This window comes from Anoplopoma fimbria, chromosome 24, assembly GCF_027596085.1.
Source record: "Anoplopoma fimbria isolate UVic2021 breed Golden Eagle Sablefish chromosome 24, Afim_UVic_2022, whole genome shotgun sequence".
Classification (NCBI taxonomy): domain Eukaryota; kingdom Metazoa; phylum Chordata; class Actinopteri; order Perciformes; family Anoplopomatidae; genus Anoplopoma; species Anoplopoma fimbria.
The window spans coordinates 11,795,671-11,816,689 of NC_072472.1; the positions used below are offsets into that span (position 1 = coordinate 11,795,671).

Below are 21,019 nucleotides of genomic sequence, written 5' to 3' on the forward strand. Positions count from 1 at the left end.
CTTATTTATTTTATTGCCTTCTTTTTCACTGCACTCACCTGTCAGGACTGTTGCCAAGCTGCTACGCCCATCCACTGTCTTTGAGAAGACTCTCTCATTGAGGACTATTCCCACTGGTGCCAGTTCATCAGAGATTTATGGCGTCAGTGGTCGTCATTTAGGGGAGCATTCATGTCTGTGTTTATCTGTTTGTTTGGTCAAGTTGTGACTTGTGCATCTGCTGGTCCAAATAACATTGAGCAGTTAAGCTAAAGTTTTTGCTCTGATGGTCCAACATGGGGGCAACATGTGTAAAACCTCTACGACAGTATTGATTATTTCCTGTCAGGTAATTTCATGAGTATCATATTGTTTTTGGAAGATCTATGAACTATTTATGGATAAGGATTGTCGGTTTTGACTGATCCATTGAATTCACAACCTAAGAAATAAAGGTAAATTATCACAACGATACAAAAAATAAACATATGATTTCACAATATTGCCATAAAAACAGTTCTTCTAATTGTTTTGCAGCTTTGGGCCCAATTGTCAATATATGGTCATATCGCTAATCCTGATCCAGGGGTATTAGCCATTTGGATAAAGAAAATTGAAGACACAGTTTTAAATTGATTTATTAACTTCCTCTTCATATCCTGATTGACCACAGACAAAAGTGAATAAATGATCATAAAGCATGAAACAGTTTAACTAATAGCTATTTGAATGACTGAATATTTGAATGCTTTTGACAAGAAAATGTTATCTGTTTATGTGATCTTTTTCATTATGAACCCAAATAACATAAACCAGGGTGTTTAAACATACAGTATACACAAATCTTGAATCTGAAAAGTACAGTATTCAAATACATTTTAGTCACTCAAAAACGTCAGTGGTGCATATTCATACTGGGATTCATTTCCAAGGATCGATTTGAGAAAAGGGACAACTCTGAACAGATTAATGTGGAAATCTCTGGAGTTCTCATCTGACTCAACAACACCACCACCCGACTTGCACAAATCCTTGGTCCCCCAGCTGACCAATGCAACCTGTGCAAGAAATCCTTGGTTAATTAATACAGTCAACAAGAATTTACATGGTCAAATTACATTACGTCATTAATTTCATTTTATTTTCCTGTTGCCAACAGGTGAAACTCATTGGTGATATACTGTTGGATACACACAAAAAAATGTCTGTGTACCTGTATTGTGCGATGCTCATAGTTCTTGAACACAGCGCCTCCAGAGTCACCTGTCCAAACAAACAGAAACACATTGTTACACCCAAAATCCAACTTGAATCCTTGAATACTTGAATCCTTGAAAAAAATGGACATCAGTAAGTGTTCTGTTGCAGGGATATTCCCAGGTATTTAACTAATATACCTTAAATCAGACAAAGATGGTGAAATAACCGTATCATACCTCAACTCAGAGATGTTTATGGGATGAGAAGCAACTCTCTTGAAGTAGAGAAATAACTTGTAATGAAGAGAACATACCGTTACATGTTATATGATCCCTGTAAGGAGACAGACCACCAGTGCACAGGAAGTTATCAGTCACGGCTTCCTTTGGATCAAGAGTTGTTATGCCTGGTGCCTCCAGTGCATGTTTGATGCACTCGCCTCTCTGCATTGGTGAGACAGAGGAAGAACCATAGCTCAAAGTGACTTTTAGGTTTGGAGAGAATAATGAAGACACACAAAAACACACACAAGGCACAACACAGCTCAACTCACATTATCACCCAGCTTAGCATGGGCCTCTTTTAGAGCTACCGTGCTTCCTTTCTTGGTCAGGAAATTGAGTCTTTCCATATGAGTCTTGAACAGAACCTGCTCTGTAATAAGAGAACAAAGAAATACAGTAAATTGAACCTGACGCTGTAGAGATTATTTATTTCCTCTTTTTTATATTTTATGGTAGAATAAAATCAAACTCAGATCTTCCTTTTTTTATTGTAATACTTATTTCCTCTATACTGCTTTGAAAGAACAACCCTGTATGTTTTAAGTGTTAGCCTTCACATCTTGTATGGATTGCCAAGTTGTGGATGCAGTTTTTTTTCTCTCTGTCACAAGTTTTACAAGATTCTTGTTTAAAAACAAGTCAGCTGGAAAATTTGAATCTTCAACCAACTAATCAAGTTAATATTAGTTTAGGCATATAGCTAGCCACAGCTGATAGGATCTGCAAACCAGCATGTTAGTCGAGTTTCCTCACCTTGCTGCCTGCAGGTGGATACGCCAACCAGTTTAAGAGCACCACTGGTCTCCTCAGTGCAAGGTATGCAAATAGGTCTGGACGAGACACCAAAAACAATATAACATGGAGAGAAAAGTACATAGCTTTTAACATCGATTGTTCGTTTATAAAATACAATGGGCCTATAACATTTTCCCGAGGACAGAATTCACCTCTTTACTAGTTTGTGCATGTGTGTTTTATTAATAAAACCCAAGGCAGGACTGACAATGTAACATCAAGATTGACAGGGGGAAAAAATTCTCACCTAGCAATGTTGGAGATTTTAATAGCTTCCTTCAGTTGGACGAGAGCCACATCATAGTCATAGAACTCCTTCACACCAATAGCCACTTTTTTTTTATTATTGTATTCAGGGTGTAATATAAAAGTTTTAACTTGTTTCACTGTAAAAGAGACACAATCAAATGTTTGTATTATGGTTGCTGTCGACAGGAGTGGATTGCAGAAACATTTTGTCAAAAACAAACATTGATCATTACCTCTGCCCTGTCCATCATCAATCTCAATTGTGACGTGCTCAGGTAAATCTTCAAATTTGAAGCAGTGAGCAGCAGTCAAGATAAACTCAGGGCTAACCAGAGAGCCGATGCAGTAATTTGGCGGTCCGTCATTCTTAAAGTTTAAAAGGTAGATACAAATATAATATAGTTTATGACACAGAATAACACCACTTTAAAAAAAAAAATTCTTCTGACGGTCTTTCTCCACTATATTGTCCCCAGGCTAATAACAAATATATTCATTTTATTTGACTGATTGCTGTGGTTAAGTACAAGCAGTAACCATTTTTTGGACATTCTCAAGCCTAAATCATTATGTAAAGGATTGTGATTCACATATTCAGCCGTGCAAACATATTTCAGAGATGAATCATAAAGTTAAATGAAATACTGAAACATTCACCTGGACAGTAATGAATGCCCACCATGGATACATTTTCCTCGTGCTGTCTTTTCCCGTTGTTTCATAGTCCTTGTGAAGACCACATAGACCCTTGACTTCTTTCTCATCTGCATAAAGAAACAACAACAAACCCAACCCAATCAATGTTGCTCATGTCAGTATATTTATATGTTGGTGTTGAATGTGACTCACTTTCTTGTTTGTAAGTGCAACACATATTTTCACAGATATATTTCAACCTTTTTTTATTCAACTGCAAAATCATTAGCAAAAACATGTGGATGTTTAACAAGTCTTATGTTTACCATGTGAGTTTATTAGCTTATTAGCACTAAACATTAACAGATATTTTACATGTTCATAAGCAAAAATACTGGACAAATAGAAGTTTTGACCCTATGATTGCTCTAAAGAAAAAGTGAATATAGTTATTACAATTCATCATGAGGTGAACAAGAATGTGCTTGTGGCACTGAAGTTGATTCAGGGGATCACCATAGAATTCAACCTCAGGGGAACATGAATGTCTAAAATGTCAGGGCAATAGTCTTTTAGCTAGTCTGTATCTCAATGGAGATAGATATACCATACCCTTTATATATATATATATATCTATATATTTTTTTTTTTTTCTTAAACCCTTATCCGCAGCATTCTTCCATCAATTTTAAAAGAAGACTTACCAATTATGTCATCAAAGGTCTCTTGTAAATTTGTAATGTCCTTCATTCTGAAGTAATGCGACTTGCCACCAACCCCTACTGTGAGTTTCTGCAGGTCATTATCAAATATCTCAGCTCCAATGGCAAAAATATAAATGTCTGCAACAGAATGAAATTTAGCAGCAAGTTAGGCCTTATTGCATACCAAGGAAATGTCACTGACAATATAGCATGTGTGCAGCTGAGTGAGGAAAATCTAAAATAAAACTCACCCAAAAAATTCTCTCTTGATTCTTCATCCTCCTGTTGACCAGTGTGGTTCATGTAGACGATGTTCTTTATTTTTGCCACAGTTGGTTCTGGTGATCCGCCCATATTATAAGCACCTGCAATGAAACGATCCAGTGTGTTCAAATTATGTGCAGCAGCTTTATTTGATATTTAATAATGTGTACTGCTTTCAGCTTCTTTCAATGATACTTTAAGTAACTTGCATATTTAAGGACCATGATTTGAAATCAGAGCTGATTTGATTGCACATACATTTTAAATCAAGGGAAGCAGCAGAAATTATAACACAGTAAAATGGTGAATTGATGAATATTAAAGAAATAATGTGACATATTGAGAAATAAATGTATTCGCTTTCTTGCTGAGAGTAAAATGAGGAGATTAATAACCCTTTCAAAGAAAGCAAATAAGCGCTTTTTCCAAAATGTTAAACTATTCCTTGAAAGTACTGCAGCATGAATATATAAATCCATAATTTGCCTTCAGCGCAAGAAATGAGCAGCTTGAAGTAATTTAAAATACAAAGTGGCTGATATTACCATCTGTAAAAATGATAAGGACATGACGATGGTCCTTAAAAACCTTTTCTCCAACTCGTAGCTTCATGATAGACATTCTCTCAAGGAATGTCCTAAACAGGAGGTCCAGATCTGTTCCAGTGTTTTTGTCTTTGGGTCAAAACACAAACACACACACACATACACACACACACATACACACACACACACACACACACACACACACACACACACACACACACACACACACACACACACACACACACACACACACACACACACACACACACACACACATACAGTAAAACATAGGTCAAGCTGTGTATTCAAACAGTATTTTCACACAATATATTTAATTTATTTTACTCACGTCCCACTTTAAATTTTTCCAATTCAGCTATGATGGCTTTTAGGTCTGCTTTTTTATCCAAAAAATTAAGAATGTTGACAATCTCGTACACTTCAGAGGAGAAAAAGACTATTTCATAGTTTGGAGACACAGAAAAGGATGAAATCTGTGGAGAAATAAAGCAAATCAGTTATATGCAAGGCGGATGATTTTCAGTATTTCAGTAATTCTGACTGAATTCTGATTTTGTAAACACAAGCAAACTTGTCAAACTGCTGTGAAATATTTTGTCGATGCAACACCTCATAATGCATCAAACTGCTTATGGTTGTTATTTTGTTGAGTAATTGATTCATTTATCAGCAGAAAGAGAATCCCATAGTGTGCATTGACAGCAAGCCAAGGCACTCATGCCAAGAGGCATCAGTTAAGATTATGACATGTAATTCATAATGGAATCTACTTCTAATGGGCTGTTGTGCTGGCAGCCAAATGGTGTGTTTGTACATGTTATGTGCAGTGTGCCAAATGTGCTTCTAAAAGTGTCTCACCCTCTTATGTTTTGTAAAAGGCTTCATAAGTCAGCCCACACCAAATTGTGATACAGTTTATGGTTTAGAATTTGGAAACCCACTACCAAGCTGTATTATGACAGTAACATATAAAAAGCTAATGCAGTAGAAAATAATAGAAATGTATTTATGCGTGAAGTGTAGTAGTAAAGTAATAAAACTGTCTTCTGCAGATGTATGGGGCCAAAAGAGTAATGCCTTCAATAAATAAATAGGCCATTAAGACATAAATAATAATAATTTATTTGAATAAATGCAGTAAATATATATAATATAGTCATGAGAGTGTGAAATAATGAATTACATATTTCAAACGCAGTTCATTATTATATGTTAAATTGTCATATCAAACTGCTTCTTTTTAAAATATAAATCACTATTTCAAAATTAAACTAAAAGTCTGACAATCAAGAAAAACAGCGCAAAGGGAGCTATGTGATTGGCTGTTGATTTTTATCTGAATGAGCAGCCACTTAGTTTGTTCACAAGCAGAGCATTTGGGTAGAAATTATTTTAAGATATATTTAAAATATCTACATGACATATCTGACCCATAAGTAATACTATACAAACTCTAACATGTCATTGTATTACTTTAAAGATCAAGTGATTGTTCAAATGTCAAGAGTAGACAAACTAACTGTTATATATCCACATGTTATATTTTACATGTTTTAACACCTCAGCAAATTCATTGCCAGCATCAATCACCAGTCAGTACTTTCACCCTATGTGCATCCTCTAAACTGAGCCAATGATCAGCAAAAACAATATTACATCTCCAGTGGCAGCACGATGTTGCTGACTTTTGCAAATTCTGCATTTTTGATTGCACTCTCACTTAAAAGAATACTGTACAACTTTTAACATGTACTGATATAATATCATTTTGAAAAAACTCTCTCAGCTTATATCAAGAGGAAAGCTGCTTGTTTCTTACCTTTGTAATAAGTTTTATGACAGCATCTATTGCTTTATTGACGTGTGTCTCTTCGATGCTCTCAGAAATATCCACCGCAATATAGATGTTAAGTGTCCCATTTTTTGGAATCCTGATTGATCTCCCCGTCTGTATGCCATCTGAACAAATCCACAACAAATGCTGTTATTGGGCCATACATATTAAATTACATTTTCATATATAATTGTTTCTATAGCTATAATAATATATAATATATAATTATAATGCAATGAAAGAGAGAGTTAGATAGATATATAGAGAATTCAAGCAATATGTCATAGAGTGTGTGAATCAGCTTTGATGGAGTTGACTAAAAAGTATAGATCAATTATTAAATACATATTATAAACGAAATGATATATCCCTCATTACAAAATATGCCGTAATAGCAAGACAATATTATATAGCGTTGCTATTAAATAATGCCAATAATTTGATTAGCTCCAGGAACTTACCTATGGGCTCTAAAGTGGTGAGGCTGTCTTTAATCGAGCTGCCAAATGCCTCTGAAACCTCCAAAGAAGTGTCATAGGTGTGTCTGTCTGCATGAAGCAAAAGTCAAAAGAACAGAAATGTGTTGTAATTGTGACTCTGTGAAGTGGTACTGAAAAAATTAACACCAAAGGCCATATTCCCACCACATAACATCCCCTCTGCTTAACTAAGCATCTTATACCGTAAAGCAGGGAAATCAAGGGTCATACAGCAACATCAAACATGTTTACCCAGAAGACCTCACCAGTTTAATTACCTACAATCCCATTCCAGTTCCCACTCTGTCACTTCTAATGATCTAAATAATAATAAATTACAGTTTATCTTCTGCACTCAATACTTTATGCCCTATGGACCTGTTGTTTATAAGAAAATGTATTTTAACATTGTAGTCCGTGGCACTGTGTAACAATGGTTTGTTTACCATCTTGCAGACATGACACATTTTGTTCAGATTCAGAATTATCAGTCAGAATACTCCACCGTGCAACATGGAGTTCCACAGGGTTCAATGTTGGGGCCACTCCTGTTCAGAACTGACCTCCTCCTTCTTGGCCAGTTCATCATTGTTATGCTGACAATACACGGGTTTATGTGTCCACAAAGCCCCCTTCTACTCTCCCCTCCCCTCACTGCCTGTCTCCATGGTATACCAATATGGATGACAAACAACTAACTAAAACTCAACAGTAGTATAACTGAGATACTTCTCATTGTCTATAAATTTACACTCTCAACAAAAAAATATTGCCACCCTCCCCATTGCTGAAGCCACCACACAAGTCTCCACACATGTTAAGAGCCTTGATGTTGTTAGATAGTATCATTTCTTTCTCCGGTCATCGAAACAATGTCTCCTGGATTGTCTTTTTCCATCTGCAAAACATCTCCAGACTATGCCCTGCTCTAACACAACACACTCCATACTCTGGTTAATGCTTCGGTCATGTCACACATTGACTGCCACGATGCAGACCAGAGTGTGAAGGCGATTTGCAGATTATGAGAAATGGTTATTGTGGTGCTTGAAATATTAGTACTCTCAGGTTGGAGCATTAAGATCATCACATTTGACCTTTTGGACCAAGGTATTGACATGAGGTGACGTTAAACATACAGTGGGGGAAATAATTATTTGATCCCTTGCCGATTTTGTAAGTTTGCCCACTGACAAAGAAATGAACGATCTATAATTGTTATGGTAGGTTTATTTTAACAGTGAGAGACAGAAAAAGAATCCAGAAAATCACATTATATAAAAGTTATAAATTGATTTGCATTTGATTGAGTGAAATAAGTATTTGAGCCCCTACCAACCAGCAAGAATTCTGGCTCCCACAGACCGGTTAGATTAGTCCTCTCACTTTAAGAAAGTACTCCGAATCTCAACTTGTTACCTGTATGAAAGACATCTGTCTCAATTCATTACCTGTATAAAAGACACCTGTCCACAGAATCAATCAATCAGATTCCAACTTCTCCACCATGGGCAAGACTAAAGAGCTGTCTAAGGACGTCGGGGCAAAGATTGTAGACCTGCACAAGGCTGGAATGGGCTACAAGACCATCGGAAAGCAGCTTGGTGAGAAGGAGACAACTGTTGGTGCGATTATTTGGAAATGGAAGAAACACAAAATGACCATCAATCGCCCTCGGTCTGGGGCTCCACGCAAGATCTCGCCTCGTGGGGTATCGATGATCATGAGAAAGGTTAGGGATCAGCCCAGAACTACACGGGAGGAACTTGTTAATGATCTCAAGACAGCTGGGACCACAGTTACCAAGAAAACCATTGGTAACACACTACGCCATAATGGATTAAAATCCTGCAGCGCCCGCAAGATCCCCCTGCTCAAGAAGGCACATGTACAGGCCCGTCTGAAGTTTGCCAATGAACAACTGAATGATTCAGAGAAGGCTTGGGAGAAGGTAATGTGGTCAGATGAGACCAAAATCAAGCTATTTGGCATCAACTCAACTCGCCATGTTTGGAGGAAGAGAAATGCTGATTATAACCCCAAGAACACCATCCCCACCGTCAAGCATGGAGGTGGAAACATTATGCTTTGGGGGTGTTTCTCTGCTAAGGGGACAGGACGACTTCACCGCATCCAGGGAAGGATGGACGGGGCCATGTACCGTGAAATCTGGGGCGACAACCTCCTTCCCTCAGCCAGGACACTGAAAATGGGTCGTGGATGGGTCTTCCAGCACGACAATGACCCAAAACATACGGCCAAGGCAACAAAGGAGTGGCTCAAGAAGAAGCACATTAAGGTCATGGAGTGGCCTAGCCAGTCTCCGGACCTTAATCCCATAGAAAATCTGTGGAGAGAGCTGAAGCTTAGAGTTGCCAAGCGACAGCCTCGAAACCTTCAGGATTTGGAGAAGATCTGCAAAGAGGAGTGGACCAAAATCCCTCCTGAGATGTGCGCAAACCTGGGGCCGGTATTTCAAAACTTGTAATCCAGATCAGAATGATCCGGATAACCAAATCCCCCTGTCCTCAGCCACGGATCAACCTGATCTATCCCGGTATTTCAAAACTTTGCTGGATTGGATCAGAGTGATCCTGATACCGGCAGATTGGGATGTCCAAATCCGTCCCGCCCCCTGGATCACAGACAGGAAACAGGAAATGGAGCCAACATTTTACAGAAAAAGGAGAAGCTAGCTCAACTATTGTCTCTGAATTAAAGTATAATCTTAGCCAGTGTTGATGCGTCCTCAGACTAGATGAAAGGCAATCATTATATTGAGTTAACCAATTATGTAAATCAGCACAAAGTTGAAAGAAGAGCTCGGCGATCTCTAATTAAGCAGAGTTCGCGCTAATGCGAGCTAACGCTGCTCCATTGACTCCTGTGTTAAGGAGCTAACAAGCTAGTAAATAGGCTAGCGTCTGTATGTCGCGGTCCACAGTCCATTTGAATGCATTCACTCGCAAGGCATTGTGTGTAGATTTTAAAATGTGTTGTACATATCTTTTTAGGAAACAGTTGTTAACAAAGGGGACAGCCCTAAAACCTTAATATTAGATTTTCTTTACAGATGTCTGTGGGAAGAGACTTGCACAGACTTGCTCCAAATGGCATTACTTTTTGAGCTTTGGCTATGAAAATTAAGTGTGTGTGCTGAATGCATGTGAATAAAAACATACAATGAACTACTGAAGGTGGAAACGGAACGGGCTCAGCAACAAATAATTCTAACAAATGAACAAATCAAACTAACACTTCTTAAACAAGAAGAAGTGAAGTTAAGAATTCAGTTGCTGGAAAAGCAGTTAAAAGACTGAAATGTATACTGCATAGTTTAACACTGTTTGTTTAATAAATCACATTGTTTTTCCTTCATAATTCCTTGTTAATTGGAGTTTGTAATGTCACTTACACGCAGTAGTGTAATGTTTATTCTGTGTTGCACTTCTGACGCCGATTTGTTAAAGCATTGCAGTGAACAGCGTGCATGTTTGCAGAAAAAAAAAAGGAACGTGAAAAGGAAATAAACATTGATCAAACAGCAGTGAAGCTTAGTTGTATTAAACAAAGAACTTTGGGAGCAGTTACACTTCAACTGTTCAAATCTTAACATGTAATCTCCCTCAAATCCACCTCTGAGGTGGGATCAGGGTGATCCTGATTTTTAGGATCAAACTGATCCAGATTTCCCACTTAAGTTTTGAAATACTCAACAGCAGCTTTTAATCCGGATCAAAGGCAGGATTGGATTGCCAAATCTGAATCTGAATCTTCAGGATCAGATTTGCTTTGAAATACCCGTTTTTAGGATCTGATCAGGATTTAATCCAATCCAAGTGGATTAATCCTGTCGGATCATTTTGAAATACCGGCCCCTGGTGACCAACTACAAGAAGCGTCTGACCTCTATGCTTGCCAACAACGGTTTCTCCACCAAGTACTGAGTCATGTTTTGTTAGGGGATCAAATACTTATTTCACTCGATCAAATGCAAATCAATTTATAACTTTTATATAATGTGATTTTCTGGATTTGTTTTTGGATATTCTGTCTCTCAATGTTAAAATAAACCTACCATAACAATTATAGATCGTTCATTTCAGTGGGCAAACTTACAAAATCAGCAAGGGATCAAATAATTATTTCCCCCACTGTATAATCTGTTTCATGTACACAGGGAGATTGCTTCACCTGGCCTGTTTACCACGGAGACGTCTCAGCTGTCTGAGTCACATTGGCAATTACTGACTCATTGACTGTCTTTAAAAAAATGTGGGATGAGTAAATTAAAACAAAAAGCAAACATTGATGCACATTAGTTGTAACTTTTGAGTGTTTGACAGTTCTGGTGACATTAACTCCTGCAATGTAATCCTTTTCATGGCAAAACTCTGATCAAATGACCCAGAATGTAAACTGTTTTTTGTAGGTATCTTTCTTACAGTAGCATGCTGGCTCTCTGCCAGTCCACTGGCCGTTCTCCTGACACACTCTTTCTTTTGACCCAACCAAAAATAGGTTGCCGTTGCAGCTGTATTTCACTCTATCGTCAATTCCAAATATGTCCCCTGTTCTTGAGGCGCCAGCTGGGATACCCGGATCAGCGCAATTGTCCCCTGCTGTGGTAACAAAAAAGACCAAAGATGAGTAATAAAACGATCGCCAATGAGGATGTGTCCCAAACCTTAGTAGATGGCTGTTCAGGACTTACAGTCATGGCTACAGATGGGAGTGCGGCCACTCCACTTCCCATTTGGTAAGCATACACGTTTTGATGAGCCTCGCAATGTGTATCCAGAGTAGCAATCATACGTGGTCTCATTGCCCACAAAGTACCTTTCCTCAGGAGGGTTGACGCTTCCGTACTGCATCACATTGGGGTCAGGGCACTCAACAACTGCAAAACAAAAGGATTTGAGTCATCATGAAGAGCAGGCAGCCTGAGGCAAAGTGAGAAACATCATCATCACATTACTCACCCCTGCATCTCTGAGGGGAAAATCTTTTGGGTACTGGTCTCCAGTTGCCATTAGCCTGGCACAGGCGGGTCAAATAGGGGTGAGGATAGTAGCCATCAGGACAATGGTAGATCAACATGCTGCCTGACTCCATCTGCTTAGTCAGTGTGTAATGACCCCCTTCAATTTGCATTTTATCGTCTGTGCAATTACAAATAACTTCACTTCCTGAAAAATAAAAGGCCGTTTTGAGGCATGGAGGTGTAGTACAAACTTTAAGATATAATAAAACCCCACAGAGCTGAGTAAGACATTGTATAATTGATTTCACAAATTGCCCCTTTAACACTTAAATCTCTATAGCCCCTTCAGATGAAGAAAACAATATTTATGCTGTTTAAAGTTTGCACTATAAACAACACATGAAATCATCTTACATCAAGAAAAATTAAGCAGACAGCAAAGACTTTATGGTAACTTTAAAAAAAAAAAAAATGAAAATCCATTTATAGTAACCGGAAGAACATATTCTAACTGGAGACAAAGTACTCAATGTATTTGTCCACTGGAATTCTACTTTGATAAATGTTTTCAGTAGCAGTATTACATTTCGAATTGTCATATGTATTTTTGTTATTTCCTAAGCTTTTAAAAAATAAGACAAAATAGTTTTGAAAAATTCTGTTGTGAATTATTTCAAGAATAAAAGATCTGAACATTTAGATGTTTATTAGTTCTAACAATTTAACAAAATCCCAGATTGGCTTTTACAGCAAATATAAAGACATGTACATTTTGGACATTTTTGAAAGTATAAATTACATATAATATATAAATTCTACAAAGTAAATGCAGCTCACCCATACAGAGGAGACATGAAAGTGCAGCGAGCCAACTCCAGTGGACCGAAAACCCCATGTTGAACCTTTAACTGGGGAACAATATAAAAGTGGGAAGATTTAGCAGGATCAGTGCATTTATTTCAAAATGGGCAGTGATGTTCAGAGAGAGGGACTTGGATAACAAAGACCATCTGTTACTGATTAACTCCATGACAAATAAAAGGAAATCAATAGTATGTGTTACAGAAACTGTCCCCACAACTTAATTCTCAGTCAACATGACTAATAAAGAAACAAGCAAGGGACTTTTTATCAATGATATAGCAATAACTGATAATAGTTTTTGAATATCAAAACTATAACAACTCTTAGGTTCATACATCCCAATACTTGATTCTTCTGAAAGTCTCTAAATAAATAAACAAATTCAGTTCAGTTATTGACCTTAAATAGCCAGGTTGACTCCTGGATTTTCCACAATGTGTACACACACTGTCACATGTTGCATAAAAAAACAAGAGTTGTGAAAATGCAAACATTTGCTTCATCATTTCCCAAAACCTGCAGTCACTGTTGGAATTTGCTTATTGACACATTTATTCAATTATTGATCGAACAGCCAGTAATACCGGACTGGTTTAACTGATCTTCAGTAATTTGTTCAGCTAATTACTCAGTCAGCAGACTTATTTGCCAGACGTGACAGACTTTTTGTGAAAGTACTTTGAATTTGTAAAAAATAAATATATTTGTGAACTGAAAGATCAACAGGGGACAACATGTACAAAGTAATTTGTATTTATTTTGTGTCTCTTTTTTTGGTCATATTGCATTGCTTTGTGGTCGGACAGAAACAATTAAGAGGTAAATTTGTCTTTTAAGTTTTGAGTTGTGAAGTCAGTTGTAATAAATTAATGATATCTTATTGTATTGAGTAAACTCAGGTCTAAAGGGAAAACATTTTCCATGTTCAACACTCACTGCAGTTACCTGCTTTCTGACTAAAGTTTTAATTTTACACTCACTTTATCTAATAGGCCGAATTCATCCTTCCAAGGATGAACACATACATCCTTTGACTCTCCTCTAACACCACCCTCTGGACAAACCACAACACTGGCAAGGCCTTTTAGAAAAGTGGCCAGTATTTGTTTCATCCAATATATTTGTGGCATATAATACTATAGTCTGTAGGAGGTTTACACTGTTAGGTCCTTAGCCACTTCAAGCGGGGTACCTCAAAACGTATTAAGCTTTGTATCACTGCAAGATTGGCCATTTTGTACATGTCATTAAAAAAAAGGAGTCATGTCATTTTTATTGCAATTCCAGTAACTCCTATTTTTCCCAGATCTAGATGCAGATTTGTTATTTGCTACATCTTTTCTATTATAAGAATAAGACATTTTGAGGATCCTGCAGATGGATGGTTTGCAATTGTATATGTATTAGTATTAGTGAGTATTTATTACATTTTTATTAAAAAAAAAATGCACACTGAGTCACAATTACATTATAATTACAATTTGATGAGGAGCTGTAAAGGGCATGGGAGACTAAACATAAGAAAGAGGATTTTGTATTATTTTGTATAGGAGGCGACAGTGCAGCAAAACAAAGAGCGAGAGAGTAAAACACACGAAGAAGAAAAGAATGCGGAAATGACGTCATGGAGGAAGTCAACGCCGGTAAAACAACAACGCGCCAAATTTGTGCTTTATTCCCTGTTGTCACAGTCGCAGACGCATGAAAAAGTTTGTCTGTGCAAGTATATTTGGAAAACACTGCTGCACAAGGAAGACTGTGCAGGTGAGAGAAATATTTAATAATATAAATATAAATAAATATTTAACTTGACAACATGTTTCTGTTTAACTTGTTTTGTTTCGTTCCTATCATGTGAGTTAATGACATTTAATAGCGCAGTAAACAGTTTGACAGATACACATTAGGCTGGAATATATATATATATATATATATATATATATATATATATATAAAAATGAGTGTGATATGTGTTTGTTATTCTGTGCCAGCCTGACAAGGACTGTGTGTGTTTCTGTTTCCAGCATGGCTGTGCCTTTTGTGCAGGACTGGGACCTTGTTCAGACACTTGGAGAAGGAGCCTATGGAGAGTATGAATCCTCTTCTATCAAATTTGACTATAGCCTTATGTTTTTACTGTAAAAGTTAAGTAAAACTGCTGCTGAACGTCTTATCTGTTTTCCTCACATAACCCCCTTCCACTATTGGTTTTGTCTTGGAGATATATATATATATCTATATACCTACTTACCCAGTTAAAACGAGAAACCTTTTTATACCATATAATGTCTTGTATGCAGCAAACATTTTTGTGACATTTGACATCTTAAAAACACTCACCAGACTTCCCCTCTTTAATGCTCTAATCCATCTTTTTTGTGTGTTCATGGTTGCAGAGTGAGGCTGCTGGTGAACAGACAGACCGAGGAGGCGGTTGCAGTGAAGGTGATCGACACATCTCAGGCCAAAGAGTGTGCTGAAAATGTCAAGAAGGAGGTCTGCGTCCATAAGGTAGGTCATTCACCTTTGGTTAAGTTAGTATGAGATAACAGAGGTATTAATTAGCTTTAACTGCCCATCAGAGTAGCTGAAACACAAGGGATTTACATTTGCTAGTAGACGACACATGATATATTACATGATATATACTTATTGTAAGTCGCTTTGGATAAAAGCGTCTGCTAAATGACTGTAATGTAATGTAATATATGGTGGATTGAGAAAATCACTTCTCGTCCATTACATTGAACTGCTTGTAAGAATTTAAACTGGAGCTTAATTTCGATCTCAGGTGTGAACTTGCACAACTCTACCACAGTGCAATTAGTTGAACTATTGGTAATATTATATGTGTATATATTAACATGTTATATGTCTATATTGTACTGCTATAACCTTTTTAACTGTTAGTTAACTTGTGTGTTAGTGTACGTGCACTAAGTGACATTTGCTACTGTTCTGCTAGATGCTCAACCACGCCAACATCGTACGTTTTTTTGGCCATCGGAAGGAAGGTACGACTATGTATCTCTTCCTGGAGTACTGCACCGGAGGAGAGCTGTTCGACCGAATCGGTGAGACACACAACTGCAGGGGGCAAACAAATAACTGCTTTCTTGAAGGGCTTAACCACTAGTGGTTTTAAACCGTCTGATGAATAAAATATTAGATTAAAGTCAGCAATATACAACTTCATTTTTAAATCATCTCTTTAAACGTAACGACTGTCATGCCAAGAATCACAAGGATTCTGTTTGAGACCCACAAAATAAACTTCAACTCCACGTTGATACCAGACTTTAACATTTAATCTACTATGCTTGATTTATATTCATTGTAAAAATGCCATTAGAAAAGGTGGCAAATAGACTTGATATAAATGAAATGTCTTTGCTTACTCACAGGGACTTTTATTTTTATTTTTATTAATTACAAAGGACTCTCATATGAGAAAGATATTATGATACAACAGCCAATAGCTAATTAGTATTTTATTTGTATTTTTTGATAACTACAATTTAGAGTACACTCGACAATTAGATGGAAGCATAGCTTTATATGTTTTTGCTCCTTAAATGAAAATTGATTGAGATAGCTCAAATGTAAACATGACATACAATACAGGCAGTATGGCAGTATTTGGATGGTGGTTAATCATTTAAGTTATTTCAACGTTCTCTTTTATTTTAGAGCCTGATGTGGGGATGGCGGAGAGAGATGCTCATAGACTTTTCCTGCAGCTAATAGCGGCGGTGGTGAGTGAAGCAAATCTGCGTTTGGCTGTGACCTTCTGCACCCGTTTCAGCTGTTATGTAATGCGCTGTTGGACTTTTACAGGAATACCTCCACGGTGCCGGAATCACCCACAGAGACATAAAGCCAGAGAACATTTTGCTGGATGATAAAGGTGAGGAAATACAATGTGTATCCAGGTGTAGAATGAATAACTTTGGTTTGTGTTTATAATAACCATCATCTGCTGTTGTCTTTTACCTTTTCAGATAACCTGAAGCTGACAGATTTTGGCCTGGCCACCATGTTTCGTTTCAGAGGACGAGAGCGTCTCCTGAGTCGTCTCTGCGGGACTCTTCCCTACGTGGCTCCGGAGCTTCTCGGCCAAACAGAGTACAAAGCTCAGCCTGCAGATATCTGGGCTTGTGGGATTGTCCTCACTGCCATGCTGGCTGGAGGTAAGATCACAAAGTCTGTGTTTACAGAGGAATCGTAACAACTTCTGCAGTCCAATACATCACAAAACCTCTCTATTGTGATGGTTATGATGTTGCGTTGTTGCTGAGACTTTGAGAGGTTCAACTTATTTCTAAAGCTGTAATGTGTGCTCGTGTTGAAGAATATTGCATTGCATTATACAGTATATTACTTACTGTATGTGTGTGTACTTCAGACTGTAACTATGTAAAATGTTGTTTATCAATGCACCACTACTTCTCCCTGCTACCTCTTAGAAATAATAGAAAAAAAGAAGCTCTTTATAAATTCAGAACTTGCCTGACAATCATCACGTTTATAAGTTCTCTTTAGTGTGAAAGTGATTAAGTAATAGTTGTCTGCACATCCATTGGAATATTGTAAACAAGAACTGCAAATAGCAAATTCATTGTTCCATAAGTTATGTCAAATTGCCAAAATGAAAACAAGTATAGCCTTAAAAAATGGGGCTTAAGTTGTAGCCAACAGCTAACTAAGGGGCTACATGACAACATTATACTTCCTGTTAAAATACCTATAGCCCCCAACTTTATGTTCCAAAACTTAAAGCATGATTATCCCCCAAATCCCAGTAGGACAAATACTATGAACAGGACTTAAAATCCATGAATATGAACTATCTTTTATGTTGAACTATCAACATTTCTTTGACTTTAATAAGGAGTTTCTTATAAAGAGGTTTTGAGTGACGATGGTGACATACAAGAGCTCAGCAGAGATGTGATTGGATCCTGATCCAGGGTCGGTTTTTCACACTACATTATTGAGATAGTTAATGTTTAATGAAACAGTCAGACTAGTTCAAAGGCCTCTCCATACCATTTAACTAAAATGGGTTAAAAAAAACTGAAACTATACCATCATGTTTTGTTTTTTTAGAGATGAATATGTAAATCGTTCAAAAGGCTGAATTATCGTTAAAACACAATAGTTATCGCGCATCTGACAATAATAACCATTTCATTAGTGATCTGAGCTCCCTACATCTATGGTAAAAAGTATAACAGATGCTAATGCAACTGTCCTGCAGTAGATGTGTGGAAACATTTCATTCTTTGTGTTGCCTCTTTTTCAGAGTTGCCATGGGATCAGCCGACTGAGAGCTGTCAAGAGTTTTCAGACTGGCTTCAAAAGAAAACATACCTACCTCCTTGGAAGAAAATACAACCAATGCCTCTTAGTAAGTCCCAAATTATACTACAATTTTGTTATAGTCTTGGGGTTACAAAATCCACTAATATCAACTAAGCTTTTTTTAAATTCACATTTAATTTCTCTCCTCAGGTTTGTTGTCCAAATTACTGCTGGCCAGTCCAGATGCACGCATCACAATATCCGACATACAGAAAGACCGCTGGTTTACTCAAGGCAAGTTTAAAAATCAACTTTGTACAATCAATTTAAGTTTAATCTTCATCGGACTGATGTCTATCTGTCGATCTCTGCAGGTGTAAAGCAACCGCCTGCAGGCTCACGAGGAAACAAACAACTTCGGTCAGACGGTGGACTCATATCCCGCACCAACAGGTCAGAGCACTGTGTCTTTCATATTTCAACTCAAGTGTGTGTTTGTTTTTGTGCCTGTAATCTTAATACCATGTTCCTCCCTCCGCAGTGATGACAGGATGCAGTTTTCCAGCTCTCAGCCTGATTTTGCAGCAGGAGGCTGGGAAGCCATGTTAATAATCGGCCAAAGCGAGGGCCAAGTCAGCTTCTCTCAGCCAACCAAGCCGGAGCACATGCTGCTGGGTAGTCAGCTGCTGGGCACACCGGGAGCCAGTCAGGTAATTAGCATACCCAGTGCTACATTGAATAGTCATTTCTTTATATGATATATCTCACAAAGTGTGGGAAGTTTTAGCAACACAGGATCAGGGCAGCCATGATTGATGATGATTTTTTTTTTGTTATTGTCCTGTTTTTCTACACAAATTTATGTTTTTGAAATTCTTCTTCAAAATGCTGCATTAATGCTTACTTCTTCCTTCTGTGTGCAGACGCAGTGGCAGAGATTAGTGCGGAGAATGACTCGTTTCTTCACCACCGTGAATGCTGACGTTTCCTTATCTTCCCTTAAAGACGCCTGTGACGGCCTGTCACTCAGCTTCAAACTCACCTGCACCAAACAGGTACAGATCTGTGCTCAAGTATGCAGGATTCAAAACAGAAGTTAGGAACATTATTTGTTGGCTAGAGAAAAGACCTCCTGCGCCACACAGCCAGGCTACCAGTTGCAGCACACACACACACACACACACACACACACACACACACACACACACACACACACACACACACACACACACACACACACACACAAGCACACAAGCCTCTTCCAGCTGCAACAGACCATAATGCACTTGAGTCTAATGAGCCTCCCTTTGCCTTTAGGTGACGGTGAGCACACTGGACAAACGCAACAACAAACTCATCTTCAAAGTCCATTTGCTAGAGATGAACCGGAGAGTGCTGCTGGACTTCAGACTGTCTAAGGTGAGTTTTAGCTTTTCAAAATGGTAAATGTAGTTTTTCTTACATGAACAATATATTACTAAATTAAAGCTGAGACATAAGTGTGATTACCACTCGAACCTGAGACACTGAAGTGTGATACTGAATGACAAAAAAAAGAGATTAATGGTAAAGGTAAAGCGAAATCCTTTTTCTGAGAGAAAGCAGCAGGGTTTTTGGGAAATGTAAACGATAAAGCAACTGCAATGCAGCAATATACCAGTATATTTTCTTTAAGTCAGTGGCAAGTATATACAAACTCCCTCATCATCTGATATAAATATGCATTTTTCCTTAAAAATATATTTATATGTAAAATTAAGCTGAATCAAGTGACAAACTACAAGGGAAAACAACTTCACTTTTCATTAATGGATCAGTATTGAGAAAAGATAAAATGCCCATGGACATAATGTTTTTGTCAGCAGAAAGGAAAGGTACTTTATGAAATGCTTTTATTTAAATTTTACCCTGTGGGTCCGGTAGAGCCAAAGATTCAGGGTAGAGTCACCAAAACTTTCCAATCGACGATTTACCTTTTGGTCCATAAGACCTCATGATCACACCTCTTAGTTCATATGTAGGAAGTTTTAGTTTAAAAAACAAAATGTACCAGAACTGAAAGACGCAATGTATATTTTTCCCCTTCGGTCCAAACCAAGTGAACTAAACAAACCTTAACTGTGTTTCCAGGGTGACGGTCTAGAGTTTAAGCGTCTCTTTGTGAAAATAAAACAGAAGCTCGGAGACATCATCAGCACTCAGAAGATTTTACCCCCCATGATATGAGCAACCTCTACATACAAATGCACACTGCTATGGACATTGGAGGGAGAACCTGTAGATATTTAGCTGTTCTACAGATATTTAAAATGTACCCTGCTGTTCTCGTCAAGCATGTGTGTGTGGACTCTTGTTTTCTTGCACTTCTATTCTCGTGAGAACCGGTAAAGTGTTTGATGCGAGGAAGGTGGACATTTTTAAAAACTTTAAAGGGTTAAATCGTCACTTCCTTAAGGAGTCGTTTTTTTCAAGGATAGAAGAAAGTGTTTGTGTGTGTGATTTGTTTTGATTATGTTTAACATGATATAGTCCAAAGTCTTGAATAAATTATTTAAAAAAACAACATGGTATGCTAAATAATTTTTGATAAATGATGCATATACTGATGATGAACACTAACTAAAAAAAGAAAAGTTTTAGAGTTGGATTTGGATTCAAATATAAAAGCCTTTTAGTATGAAATAGATGGATAAGGAAACAGCAGGTTCTGTTTCAATGCTAAAGAGAAAGGGTTTCCTTGTTAAAAAAACACTTGTCTGAGCAGTGTACTTATCATTTAATGTAGAATTCAAATGATCAAAGTTATGTATTGAAAGATAAATGTGAGGAGAGCTTTTAACTGTTATTGAAGTTGAGTTGGTAACAAACTGTCTACAA

The 21,019-nt window shown here is 37.5% G+C and overlaps 2 protein-coding genes across 2 annotated transcripts; one reads left to right on the top strand and one right to left on the bottom strand.

Moving 5' to 3' along the window:
* Nucleotides 1–601: 601 nt before the first annotated feature.
* LOC129113155 (complement factor B-like) lies at nt 602–12,919 on the bottom strand. The gene is made up of 18 exons (XM_054625328.1): nt 12,812–12,919; nt 11,973–12,179; nt 11,705–11,890; nt 11,436–11,612; nt 6,973–7,059; nt 6,497–6,636; nt 5,006–5,150; nt 4,657–4,785; nt 4,099–4,212; nt 3,848–3,985; nt 3,165–3,271; nt 2,741–2,873; nt 2,506–2,644; nt 2,217–2,293; nt 1,733–1,833; nt 1,493–1,622; nt 1,193–1,242; nt 602–1,037 (listed from the first exon to the last, which is right to left on the bottom strand). Exons 1-18 carry the CDS (start codon nt 12,867–12,869, stop codon nt 858–860), a joined length of 2,298 nt encoding a protein of 765 aa, XP_054481303.1. The 5' UTR covers nt 12,870–12,919; the 3' UTR covers nt 602–857.
* A 1,537-nt stretch (nt 12,920–14,456) lies between these two features.
* chek1 (checkpoint kinase 1) lies at nt 14,457–21,016 on the top strand. Its single transcript, XM_054625841.1, has 14 exons — nt 14,457–14,602; nt 14,863–14,928; nt 15,235–15,349; nt 15,804–15,912; nt 16,529–16,593; nt 16,676–16,745; nt 16,840–17,028; nt 18,144–18,248; nt 18,353–18,436; nt 18,517–18,595; nt 18,684–18,852; nt 19,066–19,197; nt 19,460–19,561; nt 20,273–21,016. Exons 2-14 carry the CDS (start codon nt 14,864–14,866, stop codon nt 20,366–20,368), a joined length of 1,380 nt encoding a protein of 459 aa, XP_054481816.1. The 5' UTR covers nt 14,457–14,602; nt 14,863; the 3' UTR covers nt 20,369–21,016.
* The last annotated feature ends 3 nt before the right edge of the window (nt 21,017–21,019 follow it).

What these genes read in the sequence shown, in the direction of transcription:
- LOC129113155 (XM_054625328.1), bottom strand. Translation starts at nt 12,869, where the DNA reads ATGGGGTTTTCGGTCCACTGGAGTTGGCTCGCTGCACTTTCATGTCTC. An exon ending in GGAAAAATTTAAAGTGGGAC is followed by an intron (nt 4,786 to 5,005) that starts GTGAGTAAAATA and finishes TTTGACCCAAAG; the next exon opens with ACAAAAACACTGGAACAGAT. An exon ending in ATGAGCATCGCACAATACAG is followed by an intron (nt 1,038 to 1,192) that starts GTACACAGACAT and finishes TTTCTTGCACAG; the next exon opens with GTTGCATTGGTCAGCTGGGG.
- chek1 (XM_054625841.1), top strand. Translation starts at nt 14,864, where the DNA reads ATGGCTGTGCCTTTTGTGCAGGACTGGGACCTTGTTCAGACACTTGGA. An exon ending in CACTGCCATGCTGGCTGGAG is followed by an intron (nt 17,029 to 18,143) that starts GTAAGATCACAA and finishes CCTCTTTTTCAG; the next exon opens with AGTTGCCATGGGATCAGCCG. An exon ending in TGGACTTCAGACTGTCTAAG is followed by an intron (nt 19,562 to 20,272) that starts GTGAGTTTTAGC and finishes CTGTGTTTCCAG; the next exon opens with GGTGACGGTCTAGAGTTTAA.